At 32.4% G+C, this 20,480-nt stretch overlaps 1 protein-coding gene across 2 annotated transcripts in view; it reads right to left on the bottom strand.

Moving 5' to 3' along the window:
* The window catches only part of Gbeta13F (guanine nucleotide-binding protein subunit beta-1), a 173,829-nt gene that overhangs the window by 40,506 nt on the left and 112,843 nt on the right, over positions 1 to 20,480 (bottom strand). For both annotated transcript variants that reach the window (XM_075371845.1, XM_075371766.1), the window contains one exon: positions 10,182 to 10,270. In XM_075371845.1, coding sequence (XP_075227960.1) covers positions 10,182 to 10,238 — 57 coding nt within the window. In that variant the 5' untranslated portion in view covers positions 10,239 to 10,270. The remainder of the gene's footprint in view (positions 1 to 10,181; positions 10,271 to 20,480) is intronic.

Raw genomic sequence — 20,480 nt, 5'->3', positions numbered from 1 at the left:
TTGTTATACAGTTTATTTGGTGCCATTAATAAATTGCAAGCGACGGAAGCAAGTTCGTTGCAAGCTTAACATTTTATCGAAAATGGGACAGCTATTCTCCCTACGTACAACAAAGTTCTACAACGGGCTAGGTAGGGAAAGCGAGGAGAGAAGTGGTTTCTTGTTCTTTTTTAACTGTGCCGAATTTACTGTTGCATATCATCACGCCCAGCTCATTGAAATGCAGGTGATATTCAACCATCAACTGACACTTTCACTCGGTTTACTATAGATACTGGCGGTAGAGTGAGTTTACTCTCGAAGAAAAAATTTCTAAGTGGTTCTTGTACCACAGACAAAAAACCCCGAGACTTACTTTAAAAAAAAAAAAAACAATTTTTTTGTGTTTTTGTGTCAAACCAGTCATTTGACTGGTTTGATGCAGCTCTCCCAGATTCCCTATCTAGTGCCAGTCGTTTCATTTCGGTATACCCCTACACCCCACATCCTACATTCCTAACAATTTGTTTTATACATATCACAAACGTTACATGCCTGCACAATTTTCCCCAACTACCTGTCCTTCCAATATAAAAGCGACTATTACAGGATGCTTTAAAATGTGGCCTATAAAGTCTATCTCTTTTAGTTATATGTTTCCACATTCTTCTTTCTTCATTAATTTGCAGAAACAGCTCTTCATTTGTCACTTTATCCACCTACCTGATTTTTACATATCATGTTACATCACATTTGTCCCTGCGTCGGCACGATCTGTACCCGACTGTGTGGCCGTGTGTTTGAGGAGGTCTCATGTACCTGTGGGAGTGTTTGTGCTTGGTTGGAACTGTATTTGATATACTTTTGTGATACGCGTGATGATGTGTGGCTTTGATGTTTCCTTGTGGTGACCAACTGTATGTGCGTGTGTGTGCGCGTGGGGGGGGAGCGTTAAACCCCCCCCTGAAGTAATGCTCCATTAGCTGTTCCAGGGGGAAGGGTTGCCAGGGGAGGAGGTTTAGTCGGTCTGCACAGGTATATGCATAGCACTCGATAACATCCTGCGGAACCTGTTGGCGGGCCTGACACTGCTTAGGCGCCCGTAAATGGGGTTCCTCCACCTCTTAAAAAAAAGTATCAGATTTCAAAAGCTTTTCTTTTTTTTTTCAGGACTCCGATCGTCCATGTTTCACTTCCATATAAAGTTACGTTCAAAAAATATGCTTTCAAAACTGCTTTCTTGGTGTTTAAATTCGATTTTGATGTAAGCAAATTATATTTCTAAAAAAAAAAGAATTACGTACATAAATAATTATTATCACAGAAATAAGCTAAATATACTTTTTTCCTGTTTAGCCTCCGGGAATCACCGTAAGGCATTACTTCAGAGGATGTGAATGAGGATGATATGTATGAATGTAAATGAAGTGTAGTCTTGCACAGTCTCAGGTCGGCCATTTCTGAGATGTGTGGTTAATTGAAACCAACCACCAAAGAACACCGGTATCCACGATCTAGTATTCAAATCCATGTAAAAATATCTGGCTTTACTAGGATTTGAATTGTAGAACTCTCCACTTCGAAATCAGCTGATTTACGAATGACGCGTTCATCACTAGACCAACTCGGTGGGTTAAGCTAAATATACTTCTCTTTTTTCCTGTTTAGCCTCCGGTAATTACCGTTTAGATAATTCTTCAGAGGATGATATGTATGAGTGTAAATGAAGTGTAGTCTTGTACATTCTCAGTTCGACCATACCTGAGATGTGTGGTTAATTGAAACCCAACCACCAAAGAACACCGGTATCCACGATTTAGTATTCAAGTCCGTGTAAAAATAACTGGCTTTACTAGGACTTGAACGCTGGAACTCTCGGCTTCCAAATCAGATGATTTGGGAAGACGCGTTCACCACTAGACCAACCCGGTGGGTTAAGCTAAATATACTTAATCCCGATCTATCGAACGTACGGACAAAATTTGTTAAAGTAAGATAATCGAATATTCAAGAAGTTTAAATACTCAAATACGTTTTCATATTGTTTTTAACTCCACAACAACTGGCGGGGCGTTCTCCGGAATATAGATAGATGAATGGCTCATAAAATACAACGCATATACGAAGGTAGTCTAGAAAGACTTTGTATTAACGTCAAAAAAAGCAGTTTGCATAAATAAAAAAGAGAAAAACAAATTAGTTTAAATCTATAATCATATAACTATCTGAGCTCTTTCGAATTGAACATGATGAATTTCGGGAGTGGTAACCGATTGATTGAATGTGAATCAGTTATTTTACTCCGGACCCAAGCTCCGTACTTCACAAAACTTTCTGTTAATACAAAGACTGTTGAGACCACAAATACACTCTAATATATCGTGCGACTTAAGTCTCCAGCATTTAAAAGCGTTGACGCCAATCGGATAAATTATGAAATGTGTAGTAATAGCACATAATGCAATGAGCCAATAATGATAGCAATTAACGCACGAGTGCTAAGTATGTTACGAGCGTTGACGATAATCGTAAATTTCGCAAGAGTGCATTAATGGCCATTATACCGTATTTTTTCAAGAGTTGCATACCATATTTTTTCAACGGTTGAGAAAAAATTAATTATTAATTTAAATCAATGATAGAATACATTGTTTAAGGAATATTGCTTTTTTTAATTTTTCAAAAAATACATTTCTGTGGAACTGGTTATTAATCATAAAATTTTGCCTTTTCTTTAACATCGCCCTGTGTTAAAGACGTTTCTTCCTCAGAATCCGACATAATTAACGAAAGGATAAGCAGTGTAATATACAAATTTAAGTTACCTATTAGTGTACTTTCAAATTAACCTATGCTCGCTAATTACTTAAAATCAAAGTAAAAAGGCAGCTGATACATTAAACAATACCCGCATCCGGTTGGTCAGTGGTTGAAAAGAGTAAGCTTTTGATTGGTTAAACACCTTTATCATAACGAAAATCTCTTCTATAATGACCCTCGTTATGATACAGGTTCCAGCTGCGTAATTCAAACGTTATAATACAGCCGTACAAAAAACTATTTAAAAAGATATCAGTAAAAACTTATGTGTCGGGCAAAAACTATAAATATAATTCACTAGTTCATCTGCGACTTGGCCTGAACTTTGAAAAATCCGTCTCAACATAAATTTAACTCACGGTTACATTGAGACGGTATGATACGGAATCGCACTAAAATAAATCTAAATTAGACCCGTTTACAAAAAAGGTTATAATAAAAATTGGCGAGTATATCAATGTAAAAATTTGGACGTTTATATATTATTATTATTCATACGTAACTCTCCAATTTCAAATTTTTATCAAAATATGTAATTTAATTTTACTTAGAGCAGAATTTATGAATTTTTAACGCCCATTTTGGTTCTATTTCTGTTCTTGTTGTCTCATGACAATGAATTTCAGATGTATTTGGTTACGAACCAAGGGCTCAACCGTTAATAGGACTAAATGGTTTTACGCTATAAGGAAAAGATTCTTCCAAGGAGAGAGTAAAATTATAGCTAGCAGGCTAGAGTACAGAAAATTGGAATACGTAGGAGCTGTCCCTTGAGACGGGCTTTTTCCCCCGCATACGAGTTATATAAATAGCCAGTAGAACACCGGCTCACTGTAAGATGATTCACCAATCAGACCTTTCACAGCAAAGGAATTACGGTTTTTTTTTTCGAGGGACTACCTTTATGTGCTATGGCCGATAGACAAAAACGTTCCAAAGAAATCGTTAACTTGGATGTTTCAACTATAACCTAACGCACGTTTTTTCAATATGAAACCATGTCTCAAACCAGTAGTCACAGCAGTTTATGAACACCAATTCTCTTTGTTGCTAAGCAAACTTAACAAACAATTCAGATTTTTGTCCTAATACCTTTATCTGTTTCTCAGTTTAAAATGCTTGAAGAATCAGCAGTTCTCATTAAAAGAAATAGAGAACTCAAAATTAATGATTTTTTTTCTTCCACTAACTGAATTAGAAAAATGGCGACGAGTTCTAAGAAAGTAATTCATCTTAGAGGGCAATATTCTGAAAAATGATTAATTTTCTAAAGTAAGAAAGAAGGTACGCATTTTTCAGTAATTTATAACAGCCACTCTTTTCTAAAGTATTTTGCAATAAACCCTTATTTAGCCATTAGGGATGTATAATGCTACAAAGCAATAAAGATTTCCAATGAATAAGTCAAAAAAATCATCCTTAGAAACACGTCCTCATAGCAACACGTTAAGATTTAAATCGAAATTTCCTAAAATTTTTATTTCTCAGATACTTCAACGCAAGATAAATATCCAACAGAATAAAATAATAACCCCCCGCATGTCATTACACCGTGATATTTTTCCCTAGACATTATTTCTACACGGTATTAGTTTATTTATTCAGGCCGGCAGCTACCAAGCTGACACATAATTACACAGCTACCTCGAATATTATTATTATTATAATTATAAATATATATATATATATATATATATATATCTTTAATTTATACTCTGATAAGAAATGGATAAGTTAATTTCGAGGGATGATAACCCATTTTTAAACTAACAGTTTTACCTATTTTATAACTAATAAGAGGTACGGTACAAATAAAAAGAATACAACAGAAAATAAACGACAATTTTTAGTGCACTACTAATTACATACAAACCTATAAGGTGTATAAATATGCGTAACGATACAAAATACAATATTAATTACATTCAGCATTATACGAAGGTCTTCCAGGAAATATGCCTCAAGAGATATGCCTAATGAACACTACATGAATAATAAAAGAGGAATACAACAGATATAGGTATCTATACTCGGCAAGCACATAAGCATATCACAGTCCACCACACTGCAGCAGACCTCTTTAACTCATATCTACTAATACAGTATACACATCCATCCAAGTGTATACTATATTCAGAAAGGCTATACTGTCACGTACACAGAATAATCTTTTTTTTTTTTAATATATTCAATTTATTCATTAAATGCAACATCCTGCAAAGGTAAGTAATCGAACTACGAAAAATAAACCCCATTATTGTAATTACTATGTATGAAAATTTTTTTTTTTGTCTTCAGTCATTTGAGTGGTTTGATGCAGCTCTCCAAGATTCCCTATCTAGTGCTAGTCGTTTCATTTCAGTATACCCTCTACATCCTGCATCCCTAACAATTTGTTTTACATACTCCAAACGTGGCCTGCCTACACAATTTTTCCCTTCTACTTGTCCTTCCAATATTAAAGCGACTATTCCAGGATGCCTTAGTATGTGGCCTATAAGTCTGTCTCTTCTTTTAACTATATTTTTCCAAATGCTTCTTTCTTCATCTATTTGCCGCAATACCTCTTCATTTGTCACTTTATCCACCCGTCTGATTTTTAACATTCTCCTATAGCACCACATTTCAAAAACCTCCAATCTTTTCTTCTCAGATACTCCGATTGTCCAAGTTTCACTTCCATATAAAGCGACACTCCAAACATACACTTTCAAAAATCTTTTCCTGACATTTAAATTCATTTTTGATGTAAACAAATTATATTTCTTACTGAAGGCTCGTTTAGCTTGTGCTATTCGCCATTTTATATCGCTCCTGCTTCGTCCATCTTTAGTAATTCTACTTCCCAAATAACAAAATTCTTCTATCTCCATAATCTTTTCTCCTCCTATTTTCACATTCAGTGGTCCATCTTTGTTATTTCTACTACATTTCATTACTTTTGTTTTGTTCTTGTTTATTTTCATGCGATAGTTCTTGGATAGGACTTCATCTATGCCGTTCATATTTTCTTCTAAATCCTTTTTACTCTCGGCTAGAATTACTATATCATCAGCAAATCGTAGCATCTTTATCTTTTCACCTTGTACTGTTACTCCGAATCTAAATTGTTCTTTAACATCATTAACTGCTAGTTCCATGTAAAGATTAAAAAGTAACGGCGATAGGGAACATCCTTGTCGGACTCCCTTTCTTATTAGGGCTTCTTTCTTATGTTCTTCAATTGTTATTGTTGCTGTATGGTTCCTGTACATGTTAGCAATTGTTCTTCTATCTCTATATTTGAACCCTAATTTTTTTAAAATGCTGAACATTTTATTCCAGTCTACGTTATCGAAAGCCTTTTCTAGGTCTATAAACGCCAAGTATGTTGGTTTGTTTTTCTTTAATCTTCCTTCTACTATTAATCTGAGGCCTAAAATTGCTTCCCTTGTCCCTATACTTTTCCTGAAACCAAATTGGTCTTCTCCTAACACTTCTTCCACTCTCCTCTCAATTCTTCTGTATAAAATTCTAGTTAAGATTTTTGATGCATGACATTATTGTAATTACTATGTATGAAAAATAGTTAATTATAAAGAAACACTTGCACATCAGCACAATGCAATGTAAGAACAGAAGGTAACAAGTATTTTTTACCTTTTCTAAATATATTTTTTTAACAATTTGCAAACATCTTTAATGCAATTTTACGGTTTAAAAAACGACTTTCGCTCAATATTTGGGAAACAAAATTTAACAAACCCCTTTTGGAACAATTTTTCAAAACAACTTATATAACTTGCATGTTATTTAAAACCACAGCATTAAATAATCCTCCAAAACGACCGATAAATAAAAAAAATATAAACTTCAAGCCTCTAGGGATAAGTATATCCATACGTGTACTGTAAACTCCCTTAAATTCAGACAAGCAGATTCCGAACAAATGCACAAACGAACATTTAGGAACGAAATATTAACTCAACTTTAAATAAATCATTAAAATTTGGCTTACAATAAGAATAAATTTTATTTTTTTCGAAAAAATCCACGAATCTAAATTCAACAACTGGAAACAATTAACAGTCTTTCACTAGGTGCTTCATTCGCTGCCCGGTGGCTTCTAATTTAACTGTTCCTCTGTCGATTCACAGAAAAATAAAGGCTATGTTTATGTAAATAAACATTGCCGTTAACCGGTAATATAACTGAGGAAGCGAGCAAATAAATAAATGTTCCTGAACATAGACACAAATTTAATATCGTAGAAATGACATTTTTTAAACAAAACAATGATAAAACGACAATACACAAACACACACATATACTGTCATATCACAAGAAAAAACCTACTAGAGTAGAAAACACAATCGGTTTTGTTAAAAAAAAACGAGCTCTATCATTACGACGTTTCTAAGATGTTAACAAAGACATTCATTAAATTTATAAAATTCTTTCTACATTATACACAAAGAATATCTTGAACGAATTAAAGTTCACTAATTTTTCCTTGCGGAGGTTGTCCCCACACGTGTGACTCAATGTTCCGATTTGCTGACACCAATGCTGAAGAGTAACACTTGCCGCGTCTTTCTTTGGTCAATTATGTGCGAGTTAGAAAGCTCTTAAAAAGTATCGACTTCGTTTTAAACTGTCGACTTTCATTTTTTTTTTTTAAATTGACGGCTGAAATCCATAGGTAACTGGTTCTTGTAGGTAGTGTTAATGCAATAAGTGAAAGGAAATAATTGAAATATTTTGGAACAAGAAACAACGAACATGTCAAAGAGCGATATTTACGGAATAAAAATATTTTAGAAATAAAAATTACCTTGTCGAGGGGCAATCTCAAATTTGGGGCGATTTTTTCGATAGTTTCTTGAGTAATTCTTGATAAACTCGACCACTAAAATTTAGACTACAAGATATATGCGCGTTGGAAACACAATATTAATGCGAATGAGATAACAATAATCGAATTTAAGACGCTATAATTCGAAGAGGTGAGAATATCTTCTATTGTTACCGGTGAAGAAGACCTTCATCGACTAGGACTGAGGAAACGGAACCTTTTAATCAACTTCATGCCAGATAAAAGTACACACAACTCTAGCGCTAGTGGAGTAGTGGCGCACTATCCAAAATCGGCGGCGGAAGACGGTTGGCAAAGGATGTAGTGTTGCATGATAACGTACTCCATATCCTGTTAACTATGATCTCATACCGGAAAAATTGGATAAGGCGTTTTCAGTCATACCACATTTAACTAGGACTTGGCGGCTCTAAGAGCCTTCCACCTGTCAAAAAAAAAAAAAAATGAGAAGCAAGCGGCTTTTTAATGATGACAGATTGAAAATCTGTCAAGAAAATATTAAACCGACTAGTGGAAAAGGAATATAAAAAGGCTATAAAAAAAGTTCTACACATTTTTTTTAACCAAATGTTATTTATTTTTTAGATACCCTTTTTATAAATTTTAATACCGCATAGGTGATCTTGATCGAATGATATTTGACCTAGTCTAGGACTATACGCAACCGCTAAATTTTAAATTCACTGGGTTATAACCAAGAGTACACTACGGGCGATCAGATGAAATCTCTTAACAAGGACGTTCCATCTAAATAAATGTCAAAACCACACTGATGAAATTTGACTGAAAATTAGTCATATAGATTTTAAAGATATTAATTATGAATGCTGATCTATCGATGATTTACGAGGGCTATTCAGAAAGTAAGGAACGTTTTGAAATTTTAAAAAACCAAGTACAAGAAAAACATTTTATTATATACATGTGAAAGAGGGACTAAACTACAACTTTTCAACATAATCACCGTACAAATTCAGGCACTTATCATAGCGGTGGACAAGCTTTGAAATTCCTGTGTCATAGAATTCTACCGCCTGTGACCTCAACCACTCAGTGACACATCCATCTTGCACAAAATTTGTGGTAGCCTAGCTTCTGTGAAACAATTTCAAACAATAAAGTCCGTGAAACTTGTGGGAAACATAGAGAAAGCTCAGTTATTGTGAAACGGCGATTTTCACGAATCTTTTCGTCAACTTTGGAGACCAGATCGTCCGTTACAATGCTCGGACGTCCACTCGTCTTTTTATCGTGAACGTTTGTTCGGCCATTTTTAAACTGAATGCACCACTTCCTGACAGAACTTTCACTCATTACGTTGTTCCCGTACACTTCACACAGTTCCCGATGAATTTCTATCGGTTTTAAGTTTTTTGCCGACAAAAAACGAATCGCAGACCGCACCTCACAAATGGCGGGATTTTCGATTGCAGCACACGTTTCAAATTTGTATATAAAAAAACGGGCAGTGCGGGGGAGATGTTCACGTTGTCACGGCTGGACGCTGACTGAGGTGCCGAGCACGAGCACACCAATATAATACGCGATTGGCGTGCGCCTGGCGGCGTCAGGTGGAAACGTTCCTTACTTTCTGAATAGCCCTCGTATTTACTAAATTGCTTCTAAATACGTAAATCAGTAAACACTTTAATTAAATTAAAAAAGCCCATCTCACAACAGTGATGGGAACTACCAATAATAGTTCAACAGTTCAAACGCTGTCATGATGACGTTTCTCAAAACCCCCGGCAACGGAAATAACATTTTTTAACGGTTTTAATTCCTGAACTCGATTTAGTACGATGAAATCAATCTGATGTACTCAACAAATATTGTCCTTCGAAGGATAATGCAAATGCAAAAAGGTAAAGATGACTATTGAAACATTTAAATAATCGAACGATTTATAATTAACAGCAGCGCATTTAAAAAAAAAAAAAGCTGTTAAGGAGAAATGTAACAAATTTTATAATTTTTCAGCGAAATAATAAGTATATTTATTTTTGCGGCTAACAGTACAGTAAACAGCGTTATTATTAAAATAGACTTCATAACTAAATCGATAATCTGTATATTAGATGCATCCATTCTGTTAAGAAAAAAAAAAAGAAAATTACTTAAGAAGAAAAGGAAGACCAATGCAGAGATTATTACTATTTTTATGAATTTTTAAGTTCTGTAATAAATAACCTTATATTAACAATATAACAGCTTGACCGCATACAAAACAATTGTTTCAGTATGCAATACAATACTCACATACAAAGATAAATATCCTCACCCACTCCTTCCTGTACTACATTTCAGTATATAAATGGAAGGACTTCAAGTATTGTAGATCATGCTGAAATTGCTAAAGATTTCCAAGGATTTGATTCTTATTTAAGTTTAAATTCCCATAGTAAAAAAAAATTAAGACATATACAGAAATGATGAATTTAATAAGCCAAGAAACAGGGTAGACACGTTAAATTTACCGTTACAGTACAGTACTAAAAAAAAGTTAGCAAATAAAATCAATACTTACTCGAATAGCATTTTTTAATGTTTCTGCTTCTTGCCGTAAACTGTCCAATTCATTCATAATTGCTCAGTCGTTCAGCAAACCGACAGGAGCTGAAACAAAACAGAATAGATTACTTAACGTAATCTCAAAACATAAATTTTACTTTTTTCCTTCCACAACTGTGTCTATAAAAACTGATCGGTATCGAAAAGAAGAAGACAAAGTGTCATAATACAGTAGGAAATCAAATCAATTTCAAGCAATTAACCTATTCGCACTTTATTTCAGTCTTTCAGAGAGGAAATTTAAACGATTTTCATTTTAACAAACGCACAGTGTCTACTGATGAATTAAATACTTTGCCTTTCATTTAATACTGATCGAGTGTTAAAAGACTTTAAGTGCCTTATCATACCGGTCACACCGTAAATGTTTAGTTCAGATATTTACTGAACTACGCACGATTTTACTGAATAAGTAAAGTCTTGATGCATGTGAATGTTTGGAAGCCGAACATTATTTGTATCAGCAGTCGAATGAAGTATTTACCATCTAAAATTAACCTGATTTCTGTCGAAAATGAAACACAATAAGAACATCTTTTCATAGAAAAAATATTAAATAAATGCATAGTCCATTCTCATAATCTAAATTTTTAAAAACTAAATGCAAACAAAAGTATGCTGCAAATAAACTTTCACATCGTATAAAAAGGAAAAGGGTAAACTAAAATGTGATATCTCTAGATTATACAATCCAAACGTCTTTAATCAGGTATTTAATAAAATTACCGACTAATTTATCGATCGGCAAGCAAGTTGCACACTAAATTAAAAGTTACAAATTTTTTTTTTAAACAATCTAAATATACGATCGGAAGCAATATTTCGACTGACCTTAACGTCAATAAACGTGTTAATCAGTCGTGCCCCTTTTCAGCAATACGATAAGAAAGTCCGCTCAAGCTTACCTTTTTCTAATAAAACGACCTATAAATTAAAAAAAAAAAGAAGTTTTTTCAAGATGACTTCAAAGTCATCTAAATACGTTTATAATAATTACTCTAGCGGGCTGCGTCTAAATGCAATAAAAGGAGGTTCGTTAACGTAAAGAAGATGCCAGGTGGTATTTTACTCTCTTCCTGTCTAACAGACCTTCTTTTCCTTTATTACTATTATTTCCGCTTCTAACCGTCATCTCATCTGGCAAAATATATGACGATATTATTACACTACTTAAATTAACAAAAAAAAAAAAAAAAAAAAAAAAAAAAACCAATACAGTAATGGAATCTACATATTCCTATACAGTATTATTTTATATATTACTATCTAGAATTTAACGGAAAATTTTATCTATAATTCATATTTACGGACGCATTATTTCCCATCTGCAGCTCGAGTTCTGTTTTGCAAAACAAGATTAACCGTATAACATAAACGCTACATTAACTATTCTACTTAATGAATAGAATAAGGAGGGGAAATTCAGAGATATTTACCACAAAATATATTTATAATACTGCATCATAACATTTCTTAACCGCGAAAACCGCATAAAAACAAATACTTTAAATCGGCTCAAACTTGAATTTACATTATTAAAAAACCGAGGGAATAGCAGACATTACTCACAAAAGTAACTGTGACGTTTACGCAATAAAACCTAACACAACATCGCAATTTTTCCGTAACCGATTCCGTTAAATCGATTCTGAAAACAACATTAATTCAGGAATATTAATAAAATCATATTGTGGTCGAACGGCAAGAAAAAATTCTATAATGGAAAATGAGAGGCTTTAATAAGTTATTAGAGATGTTAAACACGTCAATAATTTTACAGAGAACAAAACTTTTGAAAAATATTCTCTAATATAATCAACTTTCTTCAGCAATGTCAAAATATAACGATCAGGACACCTGTTAGAGCACATAAACACTTGATATGAGATTTCCCTTCGACTTCGAATAATCCACGACACGTAGAAATAAATTACAATTAAAAACAAACTGTACGTTATTTATGAATATGTTTTTCTATACAGGAGGTAAACTACATTTTTCGTACGGTGGAAACACACTATTTCAATTAAATAAAATAGCTTAGATACTATAATAATTTTTATTAGAAAGATGTAAAATAACGATGTACAGATCCAAGGTTAAATATAATAAAAGGTTGTCTCGACGAGTCCAGGCAAATTTACAGCCGGTCACGGTACACGGTGGCATCACACGATGACCGCACATTTAGATTGATTATATTATTAATTCCTAACAATAAATTTTTTACTTAAGTCATTATAAATTCCCAACAAAAAATGCCAGAATAAAAAATGTATTAAACGTTACCGATTGTCATTAATAAAATGCGTTTTAATTTATAATTAACTTTCATTAATCAATACTATTATTTAATAAGTCTATTTTATTAAAATAGTTACATAATAAGTTTCTGAAGATTACTTGATCCAGTGGTATATGGTCTGAATGATCAAGGATTTAATTTTTTTTAGTCATAAAAAAAATTAATTATTAGTACACGGAGTGTGATATCTAGCTATCCGTTACAGATATTTTCCACTTTAAACACGACTAGAAGTGTTAGCTGAAATCTTTTTACATACATATTTTAAAATCGGATTCTTGTTCACGGCTAAAAACATAAATCGCAATTTTTTTTTTTTTGCGAGTTCTTGTGGAAATTTAAATTCACACAGAAACCATATAAAGCTCACCTTTAAGATTCTATCGGCATATATTCTGATAGAAATTGTATCCGCTAAATTTTTATGCTTGTTGATTACGGCGGTAAATTTAACAAAAGATGGATGGATAATTAATTAGCTTTGCATCGCAGTTATACGTAAGGCCATCTTCTTCGATTCGAGGAAATAGAAAAAAATTTCCTGCCAAATCATTATTTCAGATTTCGAACAATTTATTCCTTGTGCCTTGGTTAAAATAGAGATATGTATCGTGTTAAAACATTTACTAACCGTGTTACATATAATTTTTGGTTAAGAATATATATTTCCCTAATATATGCGCGCATACACAATATCCTTTTTCCGATTAAAAACTTTTGTTTAAGGTTTTGTCGAGAACAATATTCGCTTGTAATTTGTTTCAAGACGGGTTTCTGTTATTAAAAGTGTGTGCGTGCGCGCGCGCGAGATAATTTTGTTATATATATATATATATATATATATATATATATATATATATATATCTAACCTCACAGCAAAATGCTAAAAGGAATGATTCTACATTGAAAAACGATGTAGATATCTTTGGTGATAAACTCATAGACGACACGCTATCCGAGTTAGTCTTTTATTTGAAGATATGACATCACCAAACGAAGGCAAATTCCACTTACTAGCCCGTTTCCAACGGAGGATTATTCGCATAGGGTCTGTAGTCCTTTAGAAAATTAAAAAAAAATTATTTAGATTCTTTAGATTTGATGACTTATTACAAAACTGCGATTGCGTGCAATGTTTCCCAGGCGTTCGTTCTATCATTAGAAAATATTTACGCGAAATAAAATCGGTAAATTACAAAAATAAATACTGAATATAAAAACGTAAAACTGTATACTTCCGTTATCGATTCAAAATTTTAATTAAATGCTAATTTAAACGGTTCGCACAAATGCTCAGAAATAACACTGACGATATTGTGTTACAGGAATGATTGATCGGTACAATTTATTTACCACTTATCTAGCATAACATCAACATTCACACTTTTACAAATACAAACATAAAATTATCGAACTCCTTATACATACGATGCGAGTACTCCTGGTATGAAAATTAAATAAATTTGTTTGTTATAGACTCGTAACTCTGGCGGAGCTGGTCACTAAATGACGCCATTACAGTTTTTCGCTCTATATTTGTTACGAGGTTTTAAAAATAAAGCTGTATTTTATATAGCCAGAATTGCCTTAAACAAAAGGCATTATTGTGTCCGTAAATTAAATCTTTTGCGTTGTGGATTTTAGACTACAAAACGACACAGGATGTAGACAACTTTGCCAACCTCGGTACATGCGTACTACATGCGAATATCTCCCGGACCGACACTACTTCAGCGTACTAGTTCCACTTACAGATATTATTATTATAATACAGATATTATTTCTATTTAAACAACGTAGAAATGTTTTTGAAACTAATTTAAAATTAAAAATAAATTAACTATCTCTCAATAACTGTTTCGACTTGAAATAGCAAATAATTTCCAGATTCCAATCGACTGAAGACATATTAAGAAGCTTAGTCAACTCTTTCTTCCGCGATTTTGCAAGCCGAAATGCAATACAATAACCAATAATTTTTTTAACAAAACATTATCGAACTCAACAAATAATAAAAAATAATCTAAAAAACCGAAGCGATCTCTCGTTTTGCCTTTTTCTCTTTCTTGTCCGTTCATCTGCAATTCTTGTCTAATCTACGCTGGAAAATAAGGAGGGGGCTAGGCAGAAGTTTCGATAATAAATCGGTCTATAGACTTTGTTTCCTGTACAGAAATTTAAAAAAGCTTCAACGACAATGATTGCATTAATTATAAAAGAACCGCCTAATCTAAAATCCACAAAGTAACAGATCTAATTTACGGACACAATTTTGTCTGACAATATAAAATGCAACTTTATTTTTAAAACCTCATAACAAATATTGAGCGAAAAATTTTAAGGATCTATGAAACGTTGAATAATAATTTCAAATTCCCAGAAATTAGAGACGTCAAGTAGGATTCCTAATTTGAATTCCTCCATCCCTTGAATTTTGTCCGGAAATTCTTACTAGATTTCTTTTTTTTTATCTATTTTAACTTAACGAATAATTTTTACAAATCGACCTGAATTTAAAAAATGCGCGCATTAATAGCAATAAATTTTTACCAGTATAAAGAATTAAATCTTTAAAGATTTAGATAAATGCTCCTTTCTATTGTAACACATTTTTAGTTAATGATTTCAGTAACATATGTAAACGCGACACGATTTCATATAATGAAATGATCAACAAAATTAATATAAAGAATTATTCAGGAGGAAAGAGAAATAATTTTGGAACTAATATCAGAGCAGGAAATAAGGAATAGACTTCATACAAACATATTTCCAAACACGCTTTGTTATCGAGTTACGGCTAGACAAAGATTTCAACCGGATTTCAGTTTCCTCGTTGAAATCAGGTCATAATGACATTTTTATGGTGTTATATAAGGGGATAAACTTCGTGGTTTCTAATTTTTTTTAATCTGAAAAAAAATAATAAGCCAGAACCCAGAAACGTACGTTTCGTAGTTTTCATGATATCAAACATAAAACAGAAAAATTCGGTGACGAGAAACAAGCTTTTAAGTTTTAAGTAAGTAATTAGGTTAATTGGTCAATAATTTTGTTAAATGACCAATAAATGTATAATTTTTTTTTTTAAACTTACAGATAATTTAATATACAGAAAACTGATGTAATAAAATTAATGAAAAAAAATAAAAACATTATTAAGACCAAACTTAACAGAAAGATATTATCAATATGTAAAAACGAAAAACAGCTGTTTTTAGTAGAATAAATTTAAACGTTAGAAAAAATAAAATACTATTAATTTATTTTTTTAAATACTCACTGTGGTTAATACGCTATTAATTTTTCGAAAATTCCACAATTAAGATCTATACACTTTTCAACTCATTTCTTTGCATTTTATGTAGCCAACCTAATGATATCTTTACGATCCTCATGAGGGTAGCATCACTGAGAATTCGAGTGATCAGTGTTATTCATGTGCGTCTATTTTTTGCTTGTATACCTCGCATGTCATCCATTTTCATACACATTATCTAAGGGAGTAAGATCCAGTGATCTACGTGACCTATTTACTGACCATCTACGTACAAAAAATTTATCAGTAAATCTTTCATCTACGAATTGTTTTACTTCATTCGTGAAATGTATAGGTGTTCCTACAAGCTGATAGTAATTTCAATTCGATTTGCCAATAAGAAATTTTCAAGGACTGAAAAAAAAACATCGTTTAAAAATTTCATATCTCTCTCCGGAATACCTTTTGTAAGAAAGGACCTATTATTAACTGGTTGTTGATCATGTTCACCGAAAATCGTTCCTGGAAATTTGATTCAAGTACAGCATGTGGGGTTTCTTCAAACCACCACCGATATGAATTCCTGATGTTGTTTATGCCACTGCGGGTAAAAGAAGCTACATCCGAAAATAGTATGAACGTAATTAAGCGGTATTATTGTTAACCCCTAGACAAAACTGCAGTCTGTCACGGTCACCAAACTGGAGGTGTTAAACTTTCTGAATGGGAGAAGAACGCAGGTCCATGCGCATGTCCTACATACTGTACTTTGTGGAATGTTGAGTCGTGTAAAAATTCTTTGCATGCTCATTGCAGGACTAAGCTGTACCATTTGAAGAATTTTTTCCCTTTCATCACCATGTACCGGTTGATGTTCAGATGAAAAATGAGCGCTGCGAAGTGTACCATTCTCACGAAGATTATTCAAAATTCTACAGAATACTTTACGGTTTGGAATTACTCGTCCAGGTAATAAATCGGTACTCTTCCACCGCGCCGTACACAAAAATTATATCAACATATTTTGTACGAGTGAAGAGACGCGGTATTTTTCAAAACAAAAAATTCCAAAAGGATTTCTGTTTTAAATTCAGATTAAATTGCAAAAATGTAGGTACAATTTTGAGCACAAAAACATTACGTAACTCGATTCCTAAAAATAAGTAAACACAATCATCATTATGACAAAAACAACTAAACCGTATAACGTTTATTATTAACATGTAACCATCATTTTACGACAACAGTGGGTAGAATTCAAATTAATTTCGAAGCATAAAGTTAATGTTGTGTACTTAATTTTTTAAAAGTCACCGAATTTTTCTGTTTCCGTTGGATATCATGAAAAGTTAGGGAGATAGTTCTGAGACCTGTTTACTAAATTTTTCAGGTCAATAAACTTACGAAATAATCGCGTTTACCCCCTTATTTAACGCCATAAAATTTTTATTATGATCTCATTTCACCGGGGTAACTGAAATCGGATTTCATCCGCACGCAACTCGTTAGGAAAGAGTTATCGCACATACGTTTGTATGAACTTTTTTCCTTATTTCAAACTCTAGAATCGGTTACCAAATTACTTCCCTTTCATCCTGAATCACCGCGTATAACTTGTATTTAAAGAAAGAATGAATTCCTTGAAAAAAACCGAAATATTCTTGCGTAAAATTATAGAAATAAAAAAATACTGCAGCTCACGATAACCGATGACGTGTACTTTTGCAAGAAATACATTTTTCACCAGAATACAGTTAAATTTATTTTTGTCTGCAATGAGCAATCGATAAAAAAGGACCTCCTAGTATTGAAATATAACTACGCTAATACCTTTGAACTATTTTATTGAGCGTTAACAACCGGTCTTAAGTTTTCAAAAAAGACTTGCTTAAAATATTTATATAAAAATAATATAAAGTACATCGATTTAAAATGCCGTCATAATAACGGACGTTAATTTATTAATTAAAAAATTTCCGATATTATTTTTCTGTACATCAGTAATAAAATAATCTTTATATAGAAAAGGAATAACTATTCATTCATACTCTACAGTTTATTTCAGGAATAAGAAACAATACAGAATCGAAATTATAAAGTTTATTCATATAACGACAAAATGTGAAAAATATCATTTAGATAAGACGTGAAGTAAATTTATTTATGTCAAGGAGAAATACCACTGTTCACTTCAATAAATATTATTTTTTGACCGATAAGGAAATTATTCTTTTTTGTATTTAGAAAACAGAACTACCAACTGAAACAAACGTTTCAACGTACATCTTTTCAGTTCAGATTCTAATGCGTTTGTAAATTTACCGGAATACGTGTGAGCAATAACAAATTTCATTACAAAGCGTTAGAAACTAGCTAAGTTAGAGCTAACAAAACAGAAACAATCGACGATAATTATACGTAAAAAAGTATCCTATACATTTATCCTAAACCGTAATAATGATAACAAACGTACCTAATACTCTTTGAATGTAATACATTAAATCGAAAAATTTGTTAACACATGAAACCAAACCTAAGTGTTTAACGACATGAACATACAGGAAGAAAATATGGTGATGGATTTTTAAAAGAAAAGAAAGGGAAAACTAGCTGGAGGAGACAAAACAGATCGGATATGATAAAAAGCTATGAAAAAGACACGCATCCCAGATAATAATATACAAATTTATATAATTCGAAAACAATTAAAACAGAAAAACCAAAGGAAAATACCCAAATCCGTCCGTAATTGTTGCTCCATTTTCCCATATCCGACAGTATTTAGTAATCAGGCTCTAATAATGGTGTAAAATTAAAAAAATTATAACAACGCTAATGTCACCGTTTCAGAAAAATTATCACCTGGTATATTTACGTCAGAAAGAACTTATTCGATATTCACATTGCATTCAACGAAACGGGTAAATTATCGATAATAATAAAGTCGTTTAACTCGTATGTGAATTCGCTATACCCGTAGACAGAATTTTGCCGTCGATAAAATTTAATTTTCTTCAATAATTTTTGTTTTTCTTTTACACGCATATGAGGTCGCATGACTTTTTGATCAACATCATAGGATGTTGATACTCACCAAACTGGTGGACAGGCGAAAAAAAAAAAGAAAGAAATTCGCAGATGTTTGATTACTCGAGGGAAAACGTATGCGGCTAATTCTGATATAACAGATAAATTTATTAAGAAACGTAACAGTTATGCTACTGCACTTAAGTGGTTTGGGACTCTGTAAAATAACAGGAAAACATCTGTCGATGTTAAAAATACAACGCTAAACGTGTACACTTAGAATACAGACAATATAATTCCTTAAATTAAAGTATGGCGTCCAACACAAAGCTTAGATTCCATTTTATTTCTTACTTTAATGAATCGAGGTGTAGTCAATACAGAATGTCATGAAAGAAGATAAACTACCCGACACATTTAGAGTTCGTCCGTAAATATTTAAGTAGAAATGAAATAATTATATAACGAAAAAATGTTAACTGAATTTCAGAAAGAAAAAAAATAAGCAAGAATAAAATTTAACAGTAAAAATCAATGACAATACGCTTAATAAAAAAAAAGATTACTGAAAATTTGAAAGATTACATCGTAATCATTTATCATCCGATAACAAAGTTTATGATTATCACGGTAGAGTAGTAGTAAGCGGTGTACTTACATGAAGAAAAATACAATAAATTAATTAGCAGTTTTTTCTGTCGTAATCTAAAATATGAATTTTTGCCCGTCGACCAATAAATTCCAAACTTTTGAGTTATTGTTAATATCACCTGATATAACCAATTATATTACCGTTTAAATTTATTTATTTTATAAATGTAATATAATCAAACTATCTACGCTAGCTTCGCTCGCTAACCTCGACTAATTCCCTAACAAAGTAATATTTTGAGTATTTCAATAATAAATTCGTTAATTATTGCAATTATTTATTATTTAAATAATCAAAACATTACTTTGTTAATTAGTCGAGGTTAGCGGCCGAAGCGAGCGTACATTAAGTTTGATTAATTTATATCTATAATTACAGAAAATAATGCTTATATTTTAAATATGTAAAATATATTAATGATCCCGTAACTTCGAAGTATTATCAAAGTTACGGGATCTTTATGGTTACGGGCTAATACGTAGGTATAACATTTCCACATCGAATCGGCACAGATCGCAGTATATATCTTGCTGCCTAACGAGCAAGGGTTTATTACTACTCGATTAAAGACAGTATGTATACGGTACGACTGACTATTGTTTATTCCAATCGATCACCAACTTCACATCTTGTACTCGTCAGTTACTTATTTAATCCTGTGTTTATATATTATGAAATTAATAATTTATTTCATAATTAGATACTAAAATAGATATGTTATGCAATATTATGCAGATTAATCGGCTGTTATTGATTATTGTTTAGCCCTAAATGTATTTATAGTTTTGTAACTGCATAAAATATCCAAGCCAAACACGCACGTGATTGATGTCTACTGTTTATGCTACGCTCTTCGCCCTTTGTTCTGGGAGGTATGGACTAAAGAATGAGGAGCGTGCTTCCCACCTTTAGGCCATTCATCACGGATGTGAAAAAATTGGCAAAAACATCAAAATTTTAATTTGCAGCTATGACTTTCACATAACTTTACATATCACCATCAAAGCTTGTC

The sequence above is a fragment of the Lycorma delicatula genome, chromosome 1 (assembly GCF_047948215.1).
Source record: "Lycorma delicatula isolate Av1 chromosome 1, ASM4794821v1, whole genome shotgun sequence".
NCBI lineage: Eukaryota > Metazoa > Arthropoda > Insecta > Hemiptera > Fulgoridae > Lycorma > Lycorma delicatula.
The sequence above is the reverse complement of the archived record's forward strand: the minus strand, read 5'-3'. Positions and strand labels throughout refer to the sequence as shown.